The sequence below is a fragment of the Nicotiana sylvestris genome, chromosome 2 (assembly GCF_000393655.2).
Source record: "Nicotiana sylvestris chromosome 2, ASM39365v2, whole genome shotgun sequence".
NCBI classification, from domain to species: Eukaryota; Viridiplantae; Streptophyta; class Magnoliopsida; order Solanales; family Solanaceae; genus Nicotiana; species Nicotiana sylvestris.
The window spans coordinates 104,469,361-104,488,997 of record NC_091058.1 but is presented as its reverse complement, the minus strand read 5'-3'; the positions used below and the strand labels follow the sequence as shown (position 1 = coordinate 104,488,997).

At 39.5% G+C, this 19,637-nt stretch overlaps 4 protein-coding genes across 5 annotated transcripts; 3 read left to right on the top strand and 1 right to left on the bottom strand.

Moving 5' to 3' along the window:
• Positions 1 to 677: 677 nt before the first annotated feature.
• Positions 678 to 8,464, top strand: LOC104235914 (uncharacterized). Of its 2 annotated transcripts, none has more exons than XM_070168116.1 (4): positions 678 to 1,012; positions 6,515 to 6,662; positions 7,723 to 7,793; positions 7,913 to 8,464. In XM_070168116.1, the coding sequence occupies exons 1-4, from the start codon at positions 803 to 805 to the stop codon at positions 8,135 to 8,137; spliced, it is 654 nt and encodes a 217-aa protein (XP_070024217.1). In that variant the 5' UTR covers positions 678 to 802; the 3' UTR covers positions 8,138 to 8,464. The 2 variants fall into 2 exon arrangements, with proteins under 2 accessions (XP_070024217.1, XP_070024218.1); XM_070168117.1 differs by having other exon boundaries at positions 7,866 to 8,003.
• A 508-nt stretch (positions 8,465 to 8,972) lies between these two features.
• LOC104235912 (uncharacterized) lies at positions 8,973 to 9,551 on the top strand. Its single transcript, XM_009789743.2, has one exon. It carries the CDS (start codon positions 8,973 to 8,975, stop codon positions 9,549 to 9,551), a length of 579 nt encoding a protein of 192 aa, XP_009788045.1.
• A 954-nt stretch (positions 9,552 to 10,505) lies between these two features.
• On the bottom strand, positions 10,506 to 11,081 carry LOC138885352 (uncharacterized). Its single transcript, XM_070166296.1, has one exon. The coding sequence runs from the start codon at positions 11,079 to 11,081 to the stop codon at positions 10,506 to 10,508; it is 576 nt and encodes a 191-aa protein (XP_070022397.1).
• Positions 11,082 to 11,224: 143 nt separating this feature from the next.
• LOC104235915 (uncharacterized) lies at positions 11,225 to 11,946 on the top strand. Its single transcript, XM_070166295.1, has 2 exons — positions 11,225 to 11,236; positions 11,380 to 11,946. Exons 1-2 carry the CDS (start codon positions 11,225 to 11,227, stop codon positions 11,944 to 11,946), a joined length of 579 nt encoding a protein of 192 aa, XP_070022396.1.
• Positions 11,947 to 19,637: the final 7,691 nt, after the last annotated feature.

Genomic DNA, 19,637 nt, shown 5'->3' with positions numbered 1-19,637 from the left:
ATGTTATTGCCCAAGGGGCTGGTTCTATTGGTATTTTGCCCGAGGGGCTGATTCATGTTTCTATCTTTTCTCCCTATTTTCATTTACTCGTTTGAACTATTAAAAGATGTTTTAAAGAGGTTTTTGCTGAACTAAGGTGTTTCTATAAGTTTTTCACTATTTTATTGCATTGTATTAGCTTTATACTGCCTCTTTATAGTATGTTGTTGTGTTTTAAGTGTTTTCTTATCGCTCAACTGCTTTTACTTTTATTACTCACTGAGTTGGTGTACTCACATTACTTCCTGCACCATGTGTGCAGATTTAGAGTTGTGTTTGGACATGAATATGATTTTAGAGTTGTTTTTGAAGTTTTGTGAGTGATTTGAGTGAAAATTTTGAAAAACAACTTTTTGGACTTTTTCAAATTTTCAAAAATTTTCAAAATGCAATTAGAAATTTTATGAACAAACGCTGACTTCGGAAAAAAGAAAAAAAATTTCTTATGTCCAAACGGGCTCTAAGTACAATATCTCTACTTTTCTCTTTAATACTCTTTTTCTTCTTTTATTGTTTTATTACAAGATCACAATTAGTTTTTAAGTAAATTAAAATTATATAAGCAAACATTATCCGAAAGGAAGTAATGTTTCAAAAGTTATATTTATACCTCTTTTTAAAATAGGATAAAATCTAAACAGTAACGTAAAAAGGGGACATCTGCTTAAATCAGCCCCAATACATTAGTCTTTAGGCGCAGTACTAGTTCGCCGTCCAACGTTGGTGTCGCCGGAAACCCTGAAAAGTAACTCAGCAATCAGCGATGATGGGTGGTGATCGGAGCAATAGCACGAGCAGCAGTAGCAGCAGTGAAGAGGATGGAGATGCTGATTGGAGAGCTGCCATAGATTCTGTGGCTTCCACAACTACATTTAGCAAAACTACCGGTAAACCTCATTCCTCATCCGCTGCTATTAACGGAGATGAAGTAGATACTAAACGACCCCAGAACCTCAAACATTATCAAATAAAGGTACTTTTGCCTTTTTCTTTCTCATTTGCTTACTTGAAGATTATTCATTGTAACCCTTGTTAACTGAATCAGCTAACGCTCCATTGATGTTATTCTAGAAATCCCCTCTTTTTGATAATTGCAGTCCCTTTCAATTACAAGGCTGGATAAAAAAAATTCAGAACTATATCTATGTAGTATGTACTGAGTCCAATCATATTGTGGTACAGTGATACTGTTGCGGAAGCCAAATGTATATAGTGTGAATAAGTCACAACTACTATACCAAAAAATTATGACAGCCACCAAATAATAAATAAGACAATAAAGCAACAATAAAAGGAACACCAAAATTTATGAGGTTCAGCTAATTTTGCCTACTCCTCGGACACAACCAATATTTTATTTCACTCTAAAAATACAAGTGAAATAATACTAAAGAGAGAAGATACAAATGCCTTAAGAAGATAAGAAGGCAAATGAGAGTTGTGTTTAAATCCTAAACATTAGGCCTTCTTTTATAGGGGGAAAAATCCCCCCCAACTCTTCTCCCAACCGATGTGGGACTTTGGCATTTTGCCAAACTTCAACAAATCTCCACCTTGGCAAAATTCCACATCTTCAATTCTCTTTCAATAACAAATTTTGGTTGTGTCTTCATCTTCAATCTTCAGTGTTCAACAATGTTGATCAAATCCAAACAATGTGAAACTTGATCGTAGTCACCACTTTTGTCAGCATATCAGCAGGATTCTCTGTAGTATGAATTTTCTTCATCGTGACTCCACCTTCTTCTATGATTTCTCGTACAAAATGATACCGAACATCAATGTGCTTCGTCCTTGCATGATAAACTTGGTTCTTCGCTAATTGAATAACACTTTGACTATCACAAAAAATTGTGATACCTTTTTGTTCAACACCAAGCTCCTTTAGCAATCCTTGAAGCCAAATTGCCTCTTTTCACAGCCTCTGTAATAGCCATATACTCTGCCTCTGTTGTAGACAAAGCAACTGTTGACTGCAAAGTAGACTTCCAACTAACTGGTGCCTTTGCAAAAGTAAACACATAACCAGTAGTTGATCTTCGTTTGTCCAGATCACCCGCAAAATCTGAATCACAATATCCAACTACAGACTGATTGTCTTCCTGCTCAAAAACTAACCCAACATCTACAGAATTATGAATATACCGTAGAATCCACTTCACAGCTTGCCAATGCTCCTTTCCTGGATTATGCATTCTGCTAATAACTCCAACAGCTTGTGAAATGTCAGGTCTCGTACAGACCATTGCATACATCAAGCTACCAACAACATTTGCGTATGGTACCTTTGACATATACTCTCGTTCAGCTTCATCCTTTGGCGACATAGTAGTACTCAGCTTAAAATGGGGAGCAAGTGGGGTACTAACTGACTTAGTCTTGTCATCTATGCCAAAACGTTGTAGTACTCTCTTCAAATATTCTTTCTGAGATAAACAGAGTTTCTTTGAACGTCTATCTCTTATTATCTCCATGCCAAGAATTCTCTTTGCCTCACCCAGATCCTTCATCTCAAACTCCTTCTTCAGTTGAATCTTCAACTTATCAATTTCTTCTGAATTCTTGGAAGCTATCAACATATCATCAACATATAGGAGAAGATATACAAAGGAACCATCTTTAAGCTTGCGCAAATACACACAATGATCGTATTTGCTTCTCTTGTACCCTTGCCGCAACATAAACTCGTCAAATCGCTTGTACCATTGTCTAGAAGATTGTTTCAATCCGTACAACGATTTTTCAAGTTTGCATACCATATTTTCTTTTCCAGCAACTTTGAATCCTTCTGGCTGAGTCATGTAGATTTCCTCCTCCAAGTTTCCATGTAAAAATGCAGTTTTTACATCCATCTGAACTAGTTCCAAATCCAATTGTGCTACCAAAGCCAACATAATTCTAATGGAGGAATGTTTTACAACTGGAGAAAACACTTCATTGTAATCAATTCCCTCCTTTTGAGCATATCCTTTGGCCACCAATCTTGCTTTGTAGCGAACATCTACTTGGTTAGGAAATCCTTCTTTCTTTGCAAATACCCATTTGCACCCAATTGCTTTCTTTCCCTTCGGGAGATTGGCCAATCTCCATGTATGATTCTGATGAAGGGACTGTATTTCATCATTCATGGCAATCCTCCACTTATCTTCTTCTGAACTTTGGACAGCGTCTTTATAAGTGGTAGGAACATCATCAGCTACAATTGAGGTTGCACAAGCAACCGTCTCTATGAGACGAACAGGTTTCGTTATTGTTCTTTTTGGCCTGCTGGTTGCTATTGATTCAAGTTGTTGTTGAGGTTCCTGAGTTGGAATCTCCTCTACTGGCTCTCCTTCCAGAGGGTAATCTTCATTTGTTTCCTCCTCTGCTTCTTGTGTAGGAAAAATAAATTTTCCCTCAAACTCCACCTGCTTAGAAGCACCTTCATTTTGTTTGGTATCTTCTGTTACCTTATTTACCATAGCAGATTCATCAAAGGTAACATCCCTGCTGAATATTACTTTCTTTGTCATAGGACACCATAAGCGATATCCTTTGACTCCAGAAGTAATTCCCATAAAAATAGCCTTCTTTGCCCTTGGATCCAATTTTGACTCTGTCACATGATAATATGCAGTTGAGCCAAACACGTGCAAAGAGTTATAATCTACAGCAGGTTTTCCGTACCATTTTTCAAATGGTGTTTTGCCATCAATAGCAGCAGATGGTAGACGATTAATGAGGTGACATGCATATGTAATTGCCTCAGCCCAAAATTCTTTGCCCAAGCCAGCATTGGACAACATACACCGTACCTTCTCCAGCAAGGTCCGGTTCATACGTTCTGCCACTCCATTCTGTTGTGGTGTATGTCTAACAGTGAAGTGTCGGACGATGCCATCATTTTCACAGACCTTATTGAAATGATCATTTTTGTATTCACCTCCATTGTCTGTGCGAATACACTTGATCCTCCTGCCTGTTTGATTCTCCACCATCGTCTTCCATTTGAGAAAAATTCCCAGCACTTCATCTTTGTTTTTCATTGTATACACCCACACTCTTCGAGAAAAATCATCAACAAAGGTTACAAAATAGTGCTTCCCACCCAATGAAGGTGTTTTGGAAGGACCCCAAACATCAGAGTGTACATAATCCAAAATGCCTTTAGTATTATGGATCGCTGTACCAAATTTAACCCTTGTCTGTTTCCCTTTGACACAATGCTCACAAAACTCCAAGTTGCAAGCCTTTACTCCTTTTAACAATCCTTGATCTGATAGAGTTTTCAAGGATTTTCCTCCAGCATGTCCCAAGCGCATGTGCCATAGCTTGGTTGCTTCTGCCTCTTTGTCGTCACTGGATGTCACTGTCGCTGTCCCAATAACTGTACTGCCACGATAGCGGTACATATTATTATTCTTCCGATTAGCCTTCATTACCACTAGTGCACCAGAGCATACTCTCATCACTCCATTTTCTGCAATGATTTTGAACCCTTTTGATTCTAGGGCTCCTACAGAGATGAGATTCTTCTTCAAATCCGGTACAAATCGAACATCTGTTAATGTTCTGATCATTCCATCATGGTTCCTTAATCGTATTGAACCAATGCCATATGAGGTAAGAGGGCTGTTATCCGCTGTGTGGATGACTCCATATTCTCCTTCTTGAAATTCCACGAACCAGTCCCTGTTGGGACACATATGATAGCTACAAGCCGAGTCCATCAACCATATGTCTGATGATGTTGATGACTCTGTTGTAACTAATGAGAAGTCTGAATCATCACAATCAACTACATTTGAATCCATAATGGCCTTTCCATTGTTATGTTTGGCCTTATTCTTCAACTTCGGACAGTCTTTCTTCCAGTGCCCTTTTTCTCGACAAAAGGCACATTCATCTTTGCTGGGTCTGGATCTTGACTTGGATCTTCCCTTCTTTGTCCTCGTTTGATTTTGAGGACGACCCCTCACAAATAGTGCTTCTCCTTCTCCGCCCTTCTGTTTTTCTCGCTTTCTTTGTTCATAGCTGTACAAAGCCGAACAAACTTCTCTGAGAGAAACTTCGTCATTTCCATGGAGTAGAGTAGTTTCAAGGTGCTCGTACTCATCAGGAAGTGACGCCAACAACATCAAGGCCAAGTCACCATCATCATAAGTTGTATCCATATTTTGCAAATCTGTGACCAACTTATTGAAACTGGTGATATGTTCATTCATCGTGGTACCAGGAACATAGGTGAAGTGAAACAGTCTCTTCTTCATGTACAATTTATTTTGACTATTTTTCTTCAAAAATTTATCCTCCAGTGCTTTCCATAATTTACTTGCAGAAGTTTCCTTTGTGTATGGATATTTCTGCTCTCTAGCAAGGTAGGATCGAATGGTACCGCAAGCAACACGGTTGAGAATCTTCCAATCTTCTTCTCCAATAACATCTGGTTTCTTTTCTTCAATGGCCAGATCTAGCCCTTGTTGAAAAAGGACATCTAGAACCTCGCCTTGCCACATCCCAAAATGTCCGGACCCGTCAAATATTTCTACCGCAAATTTCGCATTTGACACAATTCTTGTCATAAGCGAAGATGCCAATGATGACGTATTGTTGACACTTGATGTAGATTCTTCTTGTTTATTGTCTCCCATCTTTGACACAAATATTATTTAATAGCTGACGACACAATTCAAGATTATTTCCTTTCTGGTGTGGAAGGTCAGACTAAGCTGCAACCACAGAGCATACTAAGACAGAACCTTGACACAGTATCAAGATAAATCTTTTCTGATGTGGAAAATCAGACTATGCTGCAACCACAGAGCATACTTAGACAGTACCTTGGCTCTGATACCAATTGTTGCGGAAGCCAAATGTATATAGTGTGAATAAGTCACAACTACTATACCAAAAAATTATGACAGCCACCAAATAATAAATAAGACAATAAAGCAACAATAAAAGGAACACCAGAATTTATGAGGTTCGGCTAATTTTGCCTACTCCTCGGACACAACCAATATTTTATTTCACTCCAAAAATACAAGTGAAATAATACTAAAGAGAGAAGATACAAATGCCTTAAGAAGATGAGAAGGCAAATGAGAGGTGTGTTTAAATCCTAAACATTAGGCCTTCTTTTATCGGGGGAAAAATCCCCCCCAACTCTTCTCCCAACCGATGTGGGACTTTGGCATTTTGCCAAACTTCAACAGATACTACTCCTTAGCCACTGACTTAAAAATTTGAACCACCACCGAGTAAAAAAAAGCAAAAACAAATAAATGACCGGGGGAGGGGGGGGGGAATACTTTAGTTTTCTTCAATTTTAGCTTTTAATATGAAAATTAAAACTAATGATGTTTTGAAAATACATGTCTTTCATGGTGCAACATTATAGTAATTTTCCCCAAGGGCCTTCAACCACTTTTTAGTCCAACATCTTTTTGCTTCTACGGTCATTGCTTGATGAATCATATTCAATGAACATTGACAGGCCCAGAAGACTTTGGAAGACATCTTAGACAAGACTATAGAAATAGTGAGAGACAATGATCATGCTTTGCAGGAAGCTCCCTCGACTAATGGAGGCGGAATCCGATTATTCAAGCGTGCTCCACTCGGGATTGTATTTGATCACACAGGTAAAAGAAAATAAAATCTCAAGCAAGTAATTTGGCGGTTGTTACATCCCTGTGCTGCTAAATTTGTTTGTTGGTTTTTCAACATGCTTAAATTCCAAATTTGACTGGATTAAAAAAAAATCATTGATGCCTTGTTTAATAGAAATAGAAGGCTAAGGTTGAGATTATGTTAATTTGCTTCCACTTATAGGATAAAAATTTATTAAATGCATAATGGAAAAGCCATGCTACAGTGTACAGGCATATTGCTAACCTATTTATTTATTCTTGCTAAATCAAAATAATGTGACTGATGAATACCACGTCGGTGTCAAAAGTATATACAATGTGGGTGCAGACAAATTTTTTACCAGCACCAAGAAAGGAGGTTGGACCTGCTTGACAATTACTCAAATAGTTGATAATAGTTTTACGCCTTTTTGTTTTCTAACAAAAGGAATAATCTGCGAAATTACTACCTTTATATGTTGCTGCGGCCAAATTCCATCAGAAAATTGTTTTGAGGAGCCAACTGACCAAAATACAGAAGTTTTTTTTTGGGGGGGTGGGGGGTGACGAGGGGAAGGAGTTGTTTAGTGCATTCCTCTCTACTTAGTACACTAATATGCTTGGAATTTGTTTTGATGGTCACTGCTTAGACGGAGAAAGTCCATGATGTGATTGAAAGGAATTGATGAAAAATGCATTTAAAGCTGACGGAGTAAGAGGAAAAGTATTAGGCATATAGTGGGGTGAACACTTGATGTGTGGACATAAACTTGGACTTCTCCCTTTTCTGATTTTATTTTTGACAAGGGAGCATGGGAAGGACGGGCATGGAGAACTAACTGTACTTGGACGAATACGCAGCAGAACGAATTCTTTCCTCAATGACTTACAGGAGGGAGGAACTAGGTGAATGGGGTGGGTTTCAACCGTTACTTGCCCTCCTTCCTTCACACATTAATATGAGAGCAACTATAGCTGCATATTAATGAGAGAGTGCATATTATGTAAATCCCTCATATCGTAATAAGACTAGAGTCTAAAGCTAAAACATTAATGTCCTTCTTTTTGCTAGATCAACTCCAACAACCCAGAAAGAAACCAAGAATTCATCCTGGGAAGGGAATTGAGGAGAAGTCAAAAGAGGTTTGCCTTTTCTACTTGTTCTGATTCATAGTTCGTCAAAACTTTTATTTAGAATTCTCTTTCCACCTGCAGTGTTATGTTATTTCAGCTTCTCACTTCCCCAGTTATGGTTGCCTCAGTTTAAATACCAAATCAAGTCCGTTGCTGTTGATGGGATGGATATTTTAGCTGCATCAAAAAATGCTTGCCAGAAATCGTTGGCTAGACTAGAAGCAAGAGAAGCAGCAGTTAAAGCTGCTGCTAAAAGAGAGGAAGAAAGAGTTGCAGCACTAAAAGGAATTAGGGGGGAGAGATGGCTCCCTTCTGTGGCCAGAGATATGCAATTAAGGCTTCAACGACGTTGACACCTGTAGATGGACTAGGCTTCCATTATTCAGCACTCATATTTCATTCTTTTACTCTTCAAGGTTTCTATTGCTCATTTCAGCCTCTGTTTTATGTTAGGCTACCTGAGCCGTTGTCATTGTCATTTCCAGAAAAAGATAGTGACACTGTTCAGTATTGCCAAAAAAGAAAAGTTTCTTCTGATTAAGCTATTTACATTTCTGTATTAAAGTTAAAGTCTGGTTATTGGACTGCCAAACAATTGGTGTCAAGGCAAAGCATTTCTGTATTCATTTGCTTCTGAAGATCGCTCGTGATCATAAATGCCAGCCAGTGATTCGATGGTCTGTATAATGTGTCTAGCGTGCTTATAGTACATCAGAATTTCAGATCTAATTGAGCTGTCTTCTTGATGATTTAGGTAGTTGGTATATGTGCCTAAAGGCATGATATTTGAACGAGCAAAATGACTTGAGTTTCTGAAATAGAAGGAGCATCAATCGAAGGTTTTGAGTGCCATGAGAATATTAATAACGATGTCGAGCTTTGATAAGTAGACCATATACAAGTCAAATAGATGGAAACAAGAAGCTAACAATACATGTGGAATCTCAACTAAACAACTCTTCTTCTATTGTTCCCATCTCTGTTACAATGACAAATCAGATACAGCCAAAAGTATCTCAGAAAACTTAAACAGAAAGTATTGAATTTCCTAATCCTTGGTTAATCCGAAACCACCTAGGAATAATCTCCGACTGGTGTTTCTTCAATGTGCAATCATCGACACTCATGGTGTAAATACCTTCAAAACCTCCCCTTAATTCTTCTCAGCATATCTGAAGAAATTGAACCATGGGATGCTGCACCCCAAAGATTAAAAAGGCCCTCAAAATAGGTTGTGGCATTACAGCAATTCTCCTAATTATTCTTCTAGTCGTTGGTATTATTCTATATTTCACAATCCTTAAGCCAAAAGATCCAAAAGTCACAATTCAGTCTGTCACATTAGAGTCCATTAGATTTGAGCCATTTCCAGCATTTCACCTCAACATAACAATTGGACTAATCCTCACTATCCATAACAGGAATTATGGAAGCTTCAAGTATGATAGTAGCAGAGCTTATGTGAGTTATCACGACGATCCAGCAGCTGAAGCACCAATTGAAGCAGACACCATCCCAGCTAGAAAAGATCATGATGTGAACACAACTGTGCTAATTAAATCAGATGGTTTCTCTAAGAATCCTAATTTCTTAGGAGATTTTATTTCTGGGTGCTTGAATTTTACTTCGTCAACCACTTTACACGGGAAAGTCACTGTGTTGAAAGTCTTGAAGCTCAAAGCCACAACTGTTAGCACATGTGACATCTCAGTTTTCACCAAATTCCAGAATGCAAGTTCTCTTTGCAAATCCAAAATTAAGTTCTGATTTTTTTTTTTTAATTTTATGATTCTGCTATAGTGCTATTGTTTTGTCTAATGTTTCCCGTTGATTGGTTAGATGAAGTATCCATATCAATAAAATAGCAAGAGCCCATTTTTTTTATTTGGAAACCAAACCCAAAGGTCAAAATAATCCGTCTTGCTTTTCGAAATTAAACAGGAATAGGTTCACTTCGAATAAGATCAGGGGATTAAGAAGACATCCGCAAAGTTTAGATGTGTAAGAAGTTTCAGAACTCAAGTTTAGGGAGCAAAATATCTATTTTTCCTTTCTAAATTCTACTACTGTATAACACTTTGAATCTAAGAACATTCAGCTACTTACGCTTTGCATGACTGCGTGCGTTCATGAGGATGCTTCTTTAAAAATATTTGTACATTGACAATTACTCGTGTTTCTTTTCGTGATACGTAAACTATATTGTGATTATTCGTATAACATTGATAGTTATCCATTCAAGCGTTTCGTCTAGAATATAGGAGGATATTCTGGTTGCCTTAAGCTGTTACTTGATACATAACACATAATGTCTGAGGGCTTTAGGGCATCTCCAAACCTTTACCCCCATTTTGGTTCTCAAAATCGGGATTTCCTTTGGTCCCCCATTTTGGGAACAAGTTACTCCAACCATTTCCCTATTTTTTCTTTCAAAAGAGAATATTCTTTTTTATATTCTTCTCTCTCTTCTATATTATATTATTATCTTTCATTTCAATTTTATTTTTTAATTTTCATTAAACAAATTCCATCTTTTATTTTCATTAATTTGTAATTTCCATTAAAATAATTCCATAAAATTTTAAATAATATTATTTGTAAGCAATTATTATAGATTAACTAATAATTCAAATAAAAGTAAAATCATTGCGATACAAGATTAATTAAATACATATTACATAACGATAAAATTCATTCGAAATACTACATAAATATCCAACTTCAACCTCTAGTATTCTCCCATAAATGATCTATTAATGCATTACGAAGTGCAAAATGAGCATCTTTGTCCTTAATTCTTCTATGTCGAGTTAAAAATTCATGAAATCGTTCATTTTCATCTACTGCCATTTCTACTGTTGGAGGTGGACCTTTCAAATCATCTTGAATTGGTGCATTAAGATCACGTTCATTCTCGATTATCATGTTGTACAGTATAATACATGTAGTCATTATATCATGTAGCACTTCTTTTTGCCAAAAATGTGAGGGTCCTGCGACAATTGCAAAGCGTTGTTGCAAAACTCCGAATGCATGTTCAACATCTTTTCGACATGATTCTTGTTTCATTGCAAAATATTTCTTCTTTACCGAACGTGGCTCACGAATAGTTTGCACAAGGGCTGACCATTTTGGATATATACCGTCAGCTAAATAATAGCCCATATTATATTCTTGTCCTTGAATAACATAATGGACGGGAGGAGCAGTACCTGCAACAAGATCGAAAAACAAATGTGATGACTCTAAAACATTAATATCATTATTGGTGCCGGGCATGCCATATCCAAAGGTCATAATCAGCCACAACTTCAAGAATAATTGTTGGGGATCCACTACGACCTTCATATTGTCCAGCCCATGCTGTAGATGCATACAACAATACAAAAGAAGATTTTTTGGAGAGTCGCACCAAGAAATTGTTTCAACACCGAATGCAAATGATTGAGAAGGTAGTAAGAAAATTAAACGGATGCGTACGTCAAGTAGAAAATTTGCGTCCTAGTGGTGCTTCTGAGCAGGATATTGTGATTGTAGTTGCTTATATTTAATTTGTATAATACTTACTGTTTTTTAATTTTTTTTAATATTGCAGCTTACACAAGCAAAAGCTTTACTTTTGCAAGATCCGAACTTCAAAAAGGGTTTTAAATTTGATCATGTGTGGGCTATAATGAAGGATTTTGAGAAGTTTAACGATGACGATTTTGGAAGAAAAAAACCAAGAAAGCAAGGCTATACTAATATATCATCGGAGTCTGAGAATTCTACCCCTGATTCACCCTATCTATCATCTCATAACTCATCATCATTTTTACTAAATTTAAATGAGGATGTTGCAGGTGATTCCACAACATCACAACGACCTAGTGGGGTGAAGAAAGCAAAAATGAAGAGAAAAATTGACGAAGATTATATGAAGACAATCCAATCAGAAAATAATGAGATGGTTGCGGTGATGAATAATGCAACCGAGGCAAAAAAAGAAGTTTTGACTGTTCAAAAAGAAAAACTAAGAGTAAAAGAAATGAAAGAAGAAAATAAAGTTCTAATGATGGATGTGGATTCTATTGTCGATCCGACTCATCGTGAATTTATGCGACAAGAACAACAACGAATAATGTATAAAAGAAGTCAACAATATCCACAGTCACAACCATAACAATCCTCGTCCCCATTCACTCAATACTATAATAATTTTGGTGTATCTGGAAACGACATATCTCCCTACTAAGTTATTATGCTATTTATCGTAGTTTTAATTTTTATGTATTTTAATTTAATGTATTTTCAATTTTCATGTATTTCCAATTTTAATGTATTTTCATTTAATGTATTTTCAGTTTTCACTTTTATATTTTAGCAACATCTAATATTTTATATTCACACCTTTCAATTTTAGTAACGTCTAATATTTTATATTTGCACCATTCATTTTTTGAGATAATTATATATTTTTTGTACAATTATAACTTATAATAAAATTAACTTACAATTTTACATACAAATAATAAATGCACGAAAATTAATTTATCAAAAATTATACGCCAAAGTTAAGATATAAAATTAATATTATAAAGATATTACATAAACATAATTAGGTATATATAAAGAGATAAATTAAAAGAGTTAAATAATAAAATAATAATAAAATATGCATGAATAGTAATGGGGGAAATGAATAGTGTACCCCCTTATTTGGGGGAACACTATTCATCCCCCATTTTGGGGGCAAAAATGGGGAAGGTTGGAGCTTCATTATTGCAAAAGTTGCTCCAATTATGGAAAAATGTGGGAGGGTTGGAGATGGCGTTATATTACATTCGATGATTAACGAAAAGAAACAAAATAAATGGAGTATATAACTTTGATAATTGTGCCAATGTGTTGTCAAAATTTACCATTTTGAATGCTTCCATAAGCCAGACATCACAAATCTTTTTACATGACATAACACAATATGGAGGAAACTTCTCAATCACTTGCTTACCTAGCGCACAACAAATGCAAATAGATTAGCTTTCCAGCACTGGTATTTTTTAGCAGTAAAAGCATATTCTAACTTTGAGGGTGTGTTTGGTATAACGGAAAATGTTTTTCGTGGAAAATATTTTTCAAAAAATTATTTTCTTGGAAAACAAGTCATAATCTTATTTATTTTTCGGTGTTTGGTATGCAAATTAAGGAAAATGACTTCTCAAGAGTATTCATAAATAATTTAGATATAATAAACATAAAGCCATAAACTTTCTAACCAACAACCTTCCGAACCCACCAATTTCATAAACTTTCGAACTACTAAACTTTCAAAATTGCAGAATTTCGAACCCGTAAACTTTATAATTTCTAAACCCGTAAACCTCCGAACTCATAACTTTGGAACTTATAAAATTTTGAATCTTTAAACCGATAAATAAAAAAACTAAAACTGAAAAATATTTTTTTCCGGGGGAGGGAGGGAGGCAGAGGGAGGGGGGAGCAAAAAAACGAAAAAAATAAAAATTTAAAATTACAAAAAAAAAGTAAAAAAAATAATTTTTTTGCGGGGAGGGGTAGCAGGGTGGGTAGTGTCCAAAAATAAATTGAAATTTAAAAATAAAAAACCTTTTTGGAGAGGCGGGAGGAGGGAGTTGGGGTGGGGTGGGGTAGATGAGTAGTAGGGTGGGTGGTAACGGAAAAACTAAAATTTGAAAAAAAGGAGCCTTTTTTGAGAGAGGGGATGAGGTGAGTTGGTGAAGGTGGGGAAGGTTGAGAAGGAGTTTTGGAAATTATTTTCCCTTTTCTTGATAAGGAAAACATTTTCCTCCAATTGGATGAAAATAAGTTCATAAGTGTATGGGTCAAAATTTGTCCACACGTGGATTAGTGGTAAAAGGAATGGTAAGGGGTCGACTGAGCCGTGGTCGTACTCACAAGGTATAATAACGATAAGCATCTCGGTCACTGCCGAGATCGAGCCATCATCGAGCTTGTACGGCAAAACATGTGTCGTAATGCTCGAGGGGAACAAAGAAAAGTATAATCAAGAGAAGGTATTCTAGCTAAAGACCGTTGGACAAAGGGGAACATTCATAATATAAATAGAAGGTAAGAAGTCAAGAAAAGGGGACCGACTCCCTCTGGAGAGAGAAGGATAGAAGAACGGGAGGAGACCTCCAACAACAAAGTAAAAGCCTAGGTTTTGACCGCAAACCCTTGTAATCGACATGGCTGAGCCAGAAAAGATATATCTCATAGCTATCGATGGAGTTCCATTCTTTCCTTCTTTACTCTTACATTACAGAACAATATATCAAAGATGTAAGCTTGTCATTTATGTCTGATATCTTTCAACAATCTTAAGAAAAGTTATATAAATTCGGTTGTATTTGATTCTCGTATTTAACATGCTTTGATCTAGAGCTAATTATCTTTGGTTAAGATTTGCCCTCCCTTTCATCATTAATTAGTTTAACGAAAAGCTTAACACTTTTTGGTCAAATAATATGGCGCCGTCTGTGGGAATTTCTTAGCCAAATCTTTAGTTTCCTTTAGATATAAAACCAGACAAGTATCATCTCCAGGTTGCCATAGCCTCACCATCTCGGCACAAACGCCAACTCGAAAAAGTGACAGATAAGCTTTTGAGATGACCAAACCAATCCGGGTCAGATCTCTACATGAAATCGAAATCATGTCCGACGTCTGTGCAAAATCCACGCCTCATCTGTAGCGATGGGTTTGGCACGTCATATGCATGTTCAAAGTAAGACCACAATCACTATGCACCTAGCATGACTGCAGTCCTATCTAACATGTTTACTCTATATACCGGTCTGTACTCCCACCTCTTAGGAAAGGATAATAGCATATTGAGTGATTCTCTGAGATAACGGGTGTATCTTGCCTTATTTTCGTACCCACACGCGCTGTGTGATTTATGAACGAGTATAACATGTTTCCCTTGTTGTTTGCACATATCGAGCGGGATCAGATTGGGACTCAGACTCGAGATCCCACAGGCGAAGTAGGTCCAGCCCACGAGAAGCCTAGATGTGACCAACGACAAAGTCAAACGCGGCTACCAAATTTGAAACCGCCATTCGAGCACGGGGCGAAGCTAGTAACCCTACAATGCCTCTCCCCCTTTACCGACTTTCCAGGTCAAGGTAACATGCAATTCCGTTCGAATTTAACTTATCAGAATCTCTTTGGCTCAGAACAGGAACACAAGCATTCTCATGGGTACATGAACATGGAACAAACGCCACCTAACACACCAAAAAATGTTCCACAATGTACCATCTCACAAGCAATGACCGAACAAAGACCTCTGTGCCATATCGTATCATAAATAACAAAAACAACCCAGAACAGGCCGACATTATTAATAAATAACCTCCGGAACCAGGGACTGAGCAACGGGTACATGAAACGTATAGTCTCCCCAATCGACAAAGCATGGGCTGAAAAAGCCTAGTGCCTAGTAACCCGAACAAGAAGTTCATCATCCGTCTCGCCAGCAGCCTTTCCGGGCCGAGCAACGAAGGGACTGGACTAGGACTTCATCGACGCATACAAACTATGCAACGACGCACAGTACTCTCCAATGAGCAAAATTAAGCAAACCAGGACTCACCCCGATGCACGCATAAACAATGCGGTAACCAGTAATGATCTCTAATAAAAGCAATACAACAGACAACTCTCACCATCCCTCCAAACCCGCACATCGCCAAATGGGTTATAATTCGACCTCGCTCGAGTTAACACCTTCACGGCCATAGGCTATCTCCAAATGGGTTATAATTCGACCTCGCTTGAGTTAACACCTTTACGTCCATAGGCCATCGTCAAATGAGTTACAATTCGACCGCGCTCGAGTTAACACCTTCATGGCCATAGGCCATCGCCAAATGGGTTACAATTAGACCTCGCTCGAATTAACACCTTCACGGCCATATGCCATCGCCAAATGGGTTACAATTCGACCTCGCTCAAGTTAACACCTTCACGGCCATAGGCCATTGCCAAATGGGTTACAATTCGACCTCACTCGAGTTAACACCTTCACGGCCATAGGCCATCGCCAAATGGGTTACAATTCGACCTCGCTCAAATTAACACCTTCACGACCATAGGCCATCACCAAATGGGTTACACTTCGACCTCGCTCGAGTTAACACCTTCACGGCCATAGGCCATCATCAAATGGGTTACAAATCAACCTCACTCGAATAAACACCTTTACGGCCATCGTCAAATGGGTTACGATTCGACCTCGCTCGAGTTAACACCTTCACGGCCATTGGCCATCGCCAAATAAAAGGAAATTTCAACCTTTCTCGAATTTAGAACGAATCACAATTTTGATCTCTCAAATTTACATCCCTACGGCCGTCGGTCATCGCCAAGTAAAAGTAAATATTTGCCCACCCGAATCGACAGATTGAAGTTCGACCTCGCTCGAACATGTAAGTCAAAATTGACTTCGCCTAAGTTGGCAACTCCAAGTTTGACCTCGCTCGAACATATAAGTCAAATTGACTTCACCTAAGTTGGCAATTTCAAGTTCGACCTCGTTCGAGTATATTGGGCAAAATTGACTTCGCCCAAATTGGTAAGTCTAAATTCGATCCCACTCGAATATACAAGTCAAAACTGACTTCACCCAAGTCTGCAAGTCTGAATTCGACCTCGTTCGAATATACAAACTGAGGTTGATTCTGCCCAAGTTGGCAATTCAGAAGTCAACCTCGCCCGAACTTACAGATCCAAAGTGACTTCATTCTAACTCACACGACGAGATCCTACTCGATCCGGGCAAGGTCGGATTCCCAATTAAAAGACCAGGGACTCATCATGGAAAAATTCAAAGATCTTCTCCCCAAGAAAGAAAAAAAAGCGGTAGAGAAGCATAAAGAAAGTCAAAAGATACACAAACAAAGGCGAAGCAACTATTTTGTTCAAATGTACATTCGCAACAGTCGCGTCTTACAAAATGGCCAAAATGGGCCCTTAGAAAAAAATGAAAACAAACAACAGAAAGGACACAAAAAAAAACTAAGTACAAAAGCTGCAACAAAATTTCACTCGGCGTCATCTCCACCGCCGTTCTCCCCATCATCATCATCAGGAAGCCTATCCTCAATATCAACGCCATCACCAACCTCCGGTGTCGCAGGGTCGTAACCGTAGGAAACACGAGCCTCGTATGCCTTCGCCCGAGCATCTTCAAAGGCAGCCTCAGGAACACTTCCAGCCTCCCACAAGCCCTTGTATATATCTTGTTGGGCCTCGACATGGACCTATAACTCATACAAGTGGCAAGGAACATCGGCAGAGACAGATTCAACCTGAGCCAACAGTTGCGCCTTCTAGGCCTCGAGAGTTGGGACCCGGTCTCTCAGGTTCGAAGCTTCCTGGTCAATTTCACCAATACGATCCTCAAGCCGCGCCTCCCTCATCGTGGTCGTCGCCCTCTTAGATTCCTACTCGGACCTAAGGACACAGATAGTGTCTTCTAGCGCCGCAGCCCTCGCCAAAGCTGACACTCGAGCATCCTCATCTTTCTCCAACTCAGCCACTTTCTTTTCCAGCTCGTCCACCTTCTCCGCCCATTCTGCACTGAGAGCGTCAACCCTAGAAGCATTTTGTTCAAGCTCAGCTCGTAAAGAAAGCACTTTTGCTTTAGGTCCTCACATTCTGCGACAACCCTTTTGCCACCTCGAGCTCCTCGTTCTTGACATGAAGTAGCTCCTCAAGCTCACTGCATCTGCGGATATACTGCATCAGGTCCTCATCTCTTTTCTCCAACTCCTCCTTGGCGGACTGGGTACTAGCGCCCGCTCTAAGATGCTCACGTATCTCCTAGAACCTGTTATGATACTGCTGATACTTTTCGACCATTTTCAGAAAAATCTCGGCCCGTGTCTCAGCCCTACGAGCGCTCTCGATCTCCATCATGTAAGTCTACAAAAAATGAGAGGAGAAAGAGTCAATTAAGATAAGAGTCGCAAAATAGAGAAAATAAAAGGGAGCTCTCCCTTAGGCCCATCGCGTGATAGTTGAGAATCACTGACTTCCTGAAGAGCTCTGCTTTCAGCGGCGGAGCAAAGAAAATCAAACTGCGGCACAAAATCCACCGTATCCTGCAACAGGTTGAGATCCAACGGGATTTCGAGTATGCGGGAAGGGCCTTCCGCCCTTACCTCAGTCCTAGTGAAGCCCTCCTCGAACATCCTCATGTCTTCAGGGTCAATGTTGGACTCAGTTTCATAATCCTCAACCATGACGCCTTTCCCTTTCTCATCGGCCGAAGAAGGGGTGCAGTTCTGCCGGGATGACGATGGTCTGCTCGGAACAACTACGGCGGCCTCGGGATTCCACCCCTCTGCTACATTAGCCTCTTGAATGCTCGCAACGGGCGTCTCCTCCACCTCCTAGCTAGCCCCTCAGGCGGTTTCAGAAACCATCGAAACAAGGTTGCCCCTCAAAGACATTTCGGCTATAGAAGCCCCTTTCAACACTACCCTTCGTCTCTTCGATGAGGCCTCTCCACTACCGATGTGAGAAGATTCGCCCGTTGAACAAACTGCGGGGACCGGAGTCTCCGGTTGAGAAGCAACCTCCAAGCGTACAGCTTCGGCCACGGGCGCGGTCTGATGAGCAGCCAGGCTCTCCACGCCCTCGCCTGCGGTAACTCTTGGCACAGGCCGGGCAGAGGGCGCCGGTTGACGGAATGCGAGCGGAGGAGCCCTTATCCTTCTCACTTCCCTCCGACCTGTTAACAAGAGAAGATTTGATCATATAATGACGAGGTTAAAGAAACTACGAAGCAGAGAAAAAAGCAAAACCACAACGAGCCAACTCACCAGTAAGAGGCTTGCGCCCAAACTTCTTATGGAAAGGCGCCAACTCACGAATCCCCATCGTGTGGGGGAGAATCGCGCTCGCCCACTCGCGAATATCGGAAACTAGAGGGGGAGGTAGTCTCTCGGCTGCAAAAGCAAAAACAAATCCTCAGCAAAGTCGTTAAAGGAAGACGATCGACGACCGTCTTAAGAAAAATTGCATAAAGTAAAAAGGAAAACTTACGAGCGAAATTCCACGTCTCAAGGAACGCTGCTGGATTCAACATGATGTGCTCTGTTTGGACATAGAAGTAGCTCTCCTAAAAGCGGCAATTGGCCTTGTCGTCCATTTTCACCACCAAACTCTTGGTTCCTCGATGACGCATGTGAATCATCGTACCCCGAAGAAAATGGGGGGCGAAGAGGTGGAGAATGTGCCCTAGAGAAATCCCTTGGCCGGCTAGCTCCATGTACTTGATGAGCATGAGGAAGAGCTTGTAGGCATACGTGGAGAGTTGAGCCGGACACACTTCATAGAAGCGGCAGAAATCCGCCACCAGGGAAGGAAGAGGAAGCGTGTATCCAATAACAAAGGGATACACGTAAAATGCGCAATAGCCCGGGCGGTGTAAATGTACTATGTCCCGAACCGCCGACACCATTTCGATATGATCGGGGATTCCCCACTTGGACTTGAGCGCCGTAATCGCCGCAACATCCATAGTAGAAGGAACGAGAGTCGGTTCATCTCCGGAAGGGCTATTAAAATCAGTCCTCGTCTTTCCTGGGCGGGGAACCACCTCATCCACCATCGGTAACCCTTCATCTTCCACCACCTTCACTCCCTCTTCAAGTAGGGATACATCATTTTCTGGCACCGGAGCACCAACAGCCTTGTCAGAATAGGAAGAAGTACTAGTCATTTGTTGTCTTTGATCGAAAGAAACGAAAAGATGAAGGAAAAAAGACAATGGTCACAACGAATTCTAGCAGAAGCAGAAGTATGAGAGACTAGAGAAGG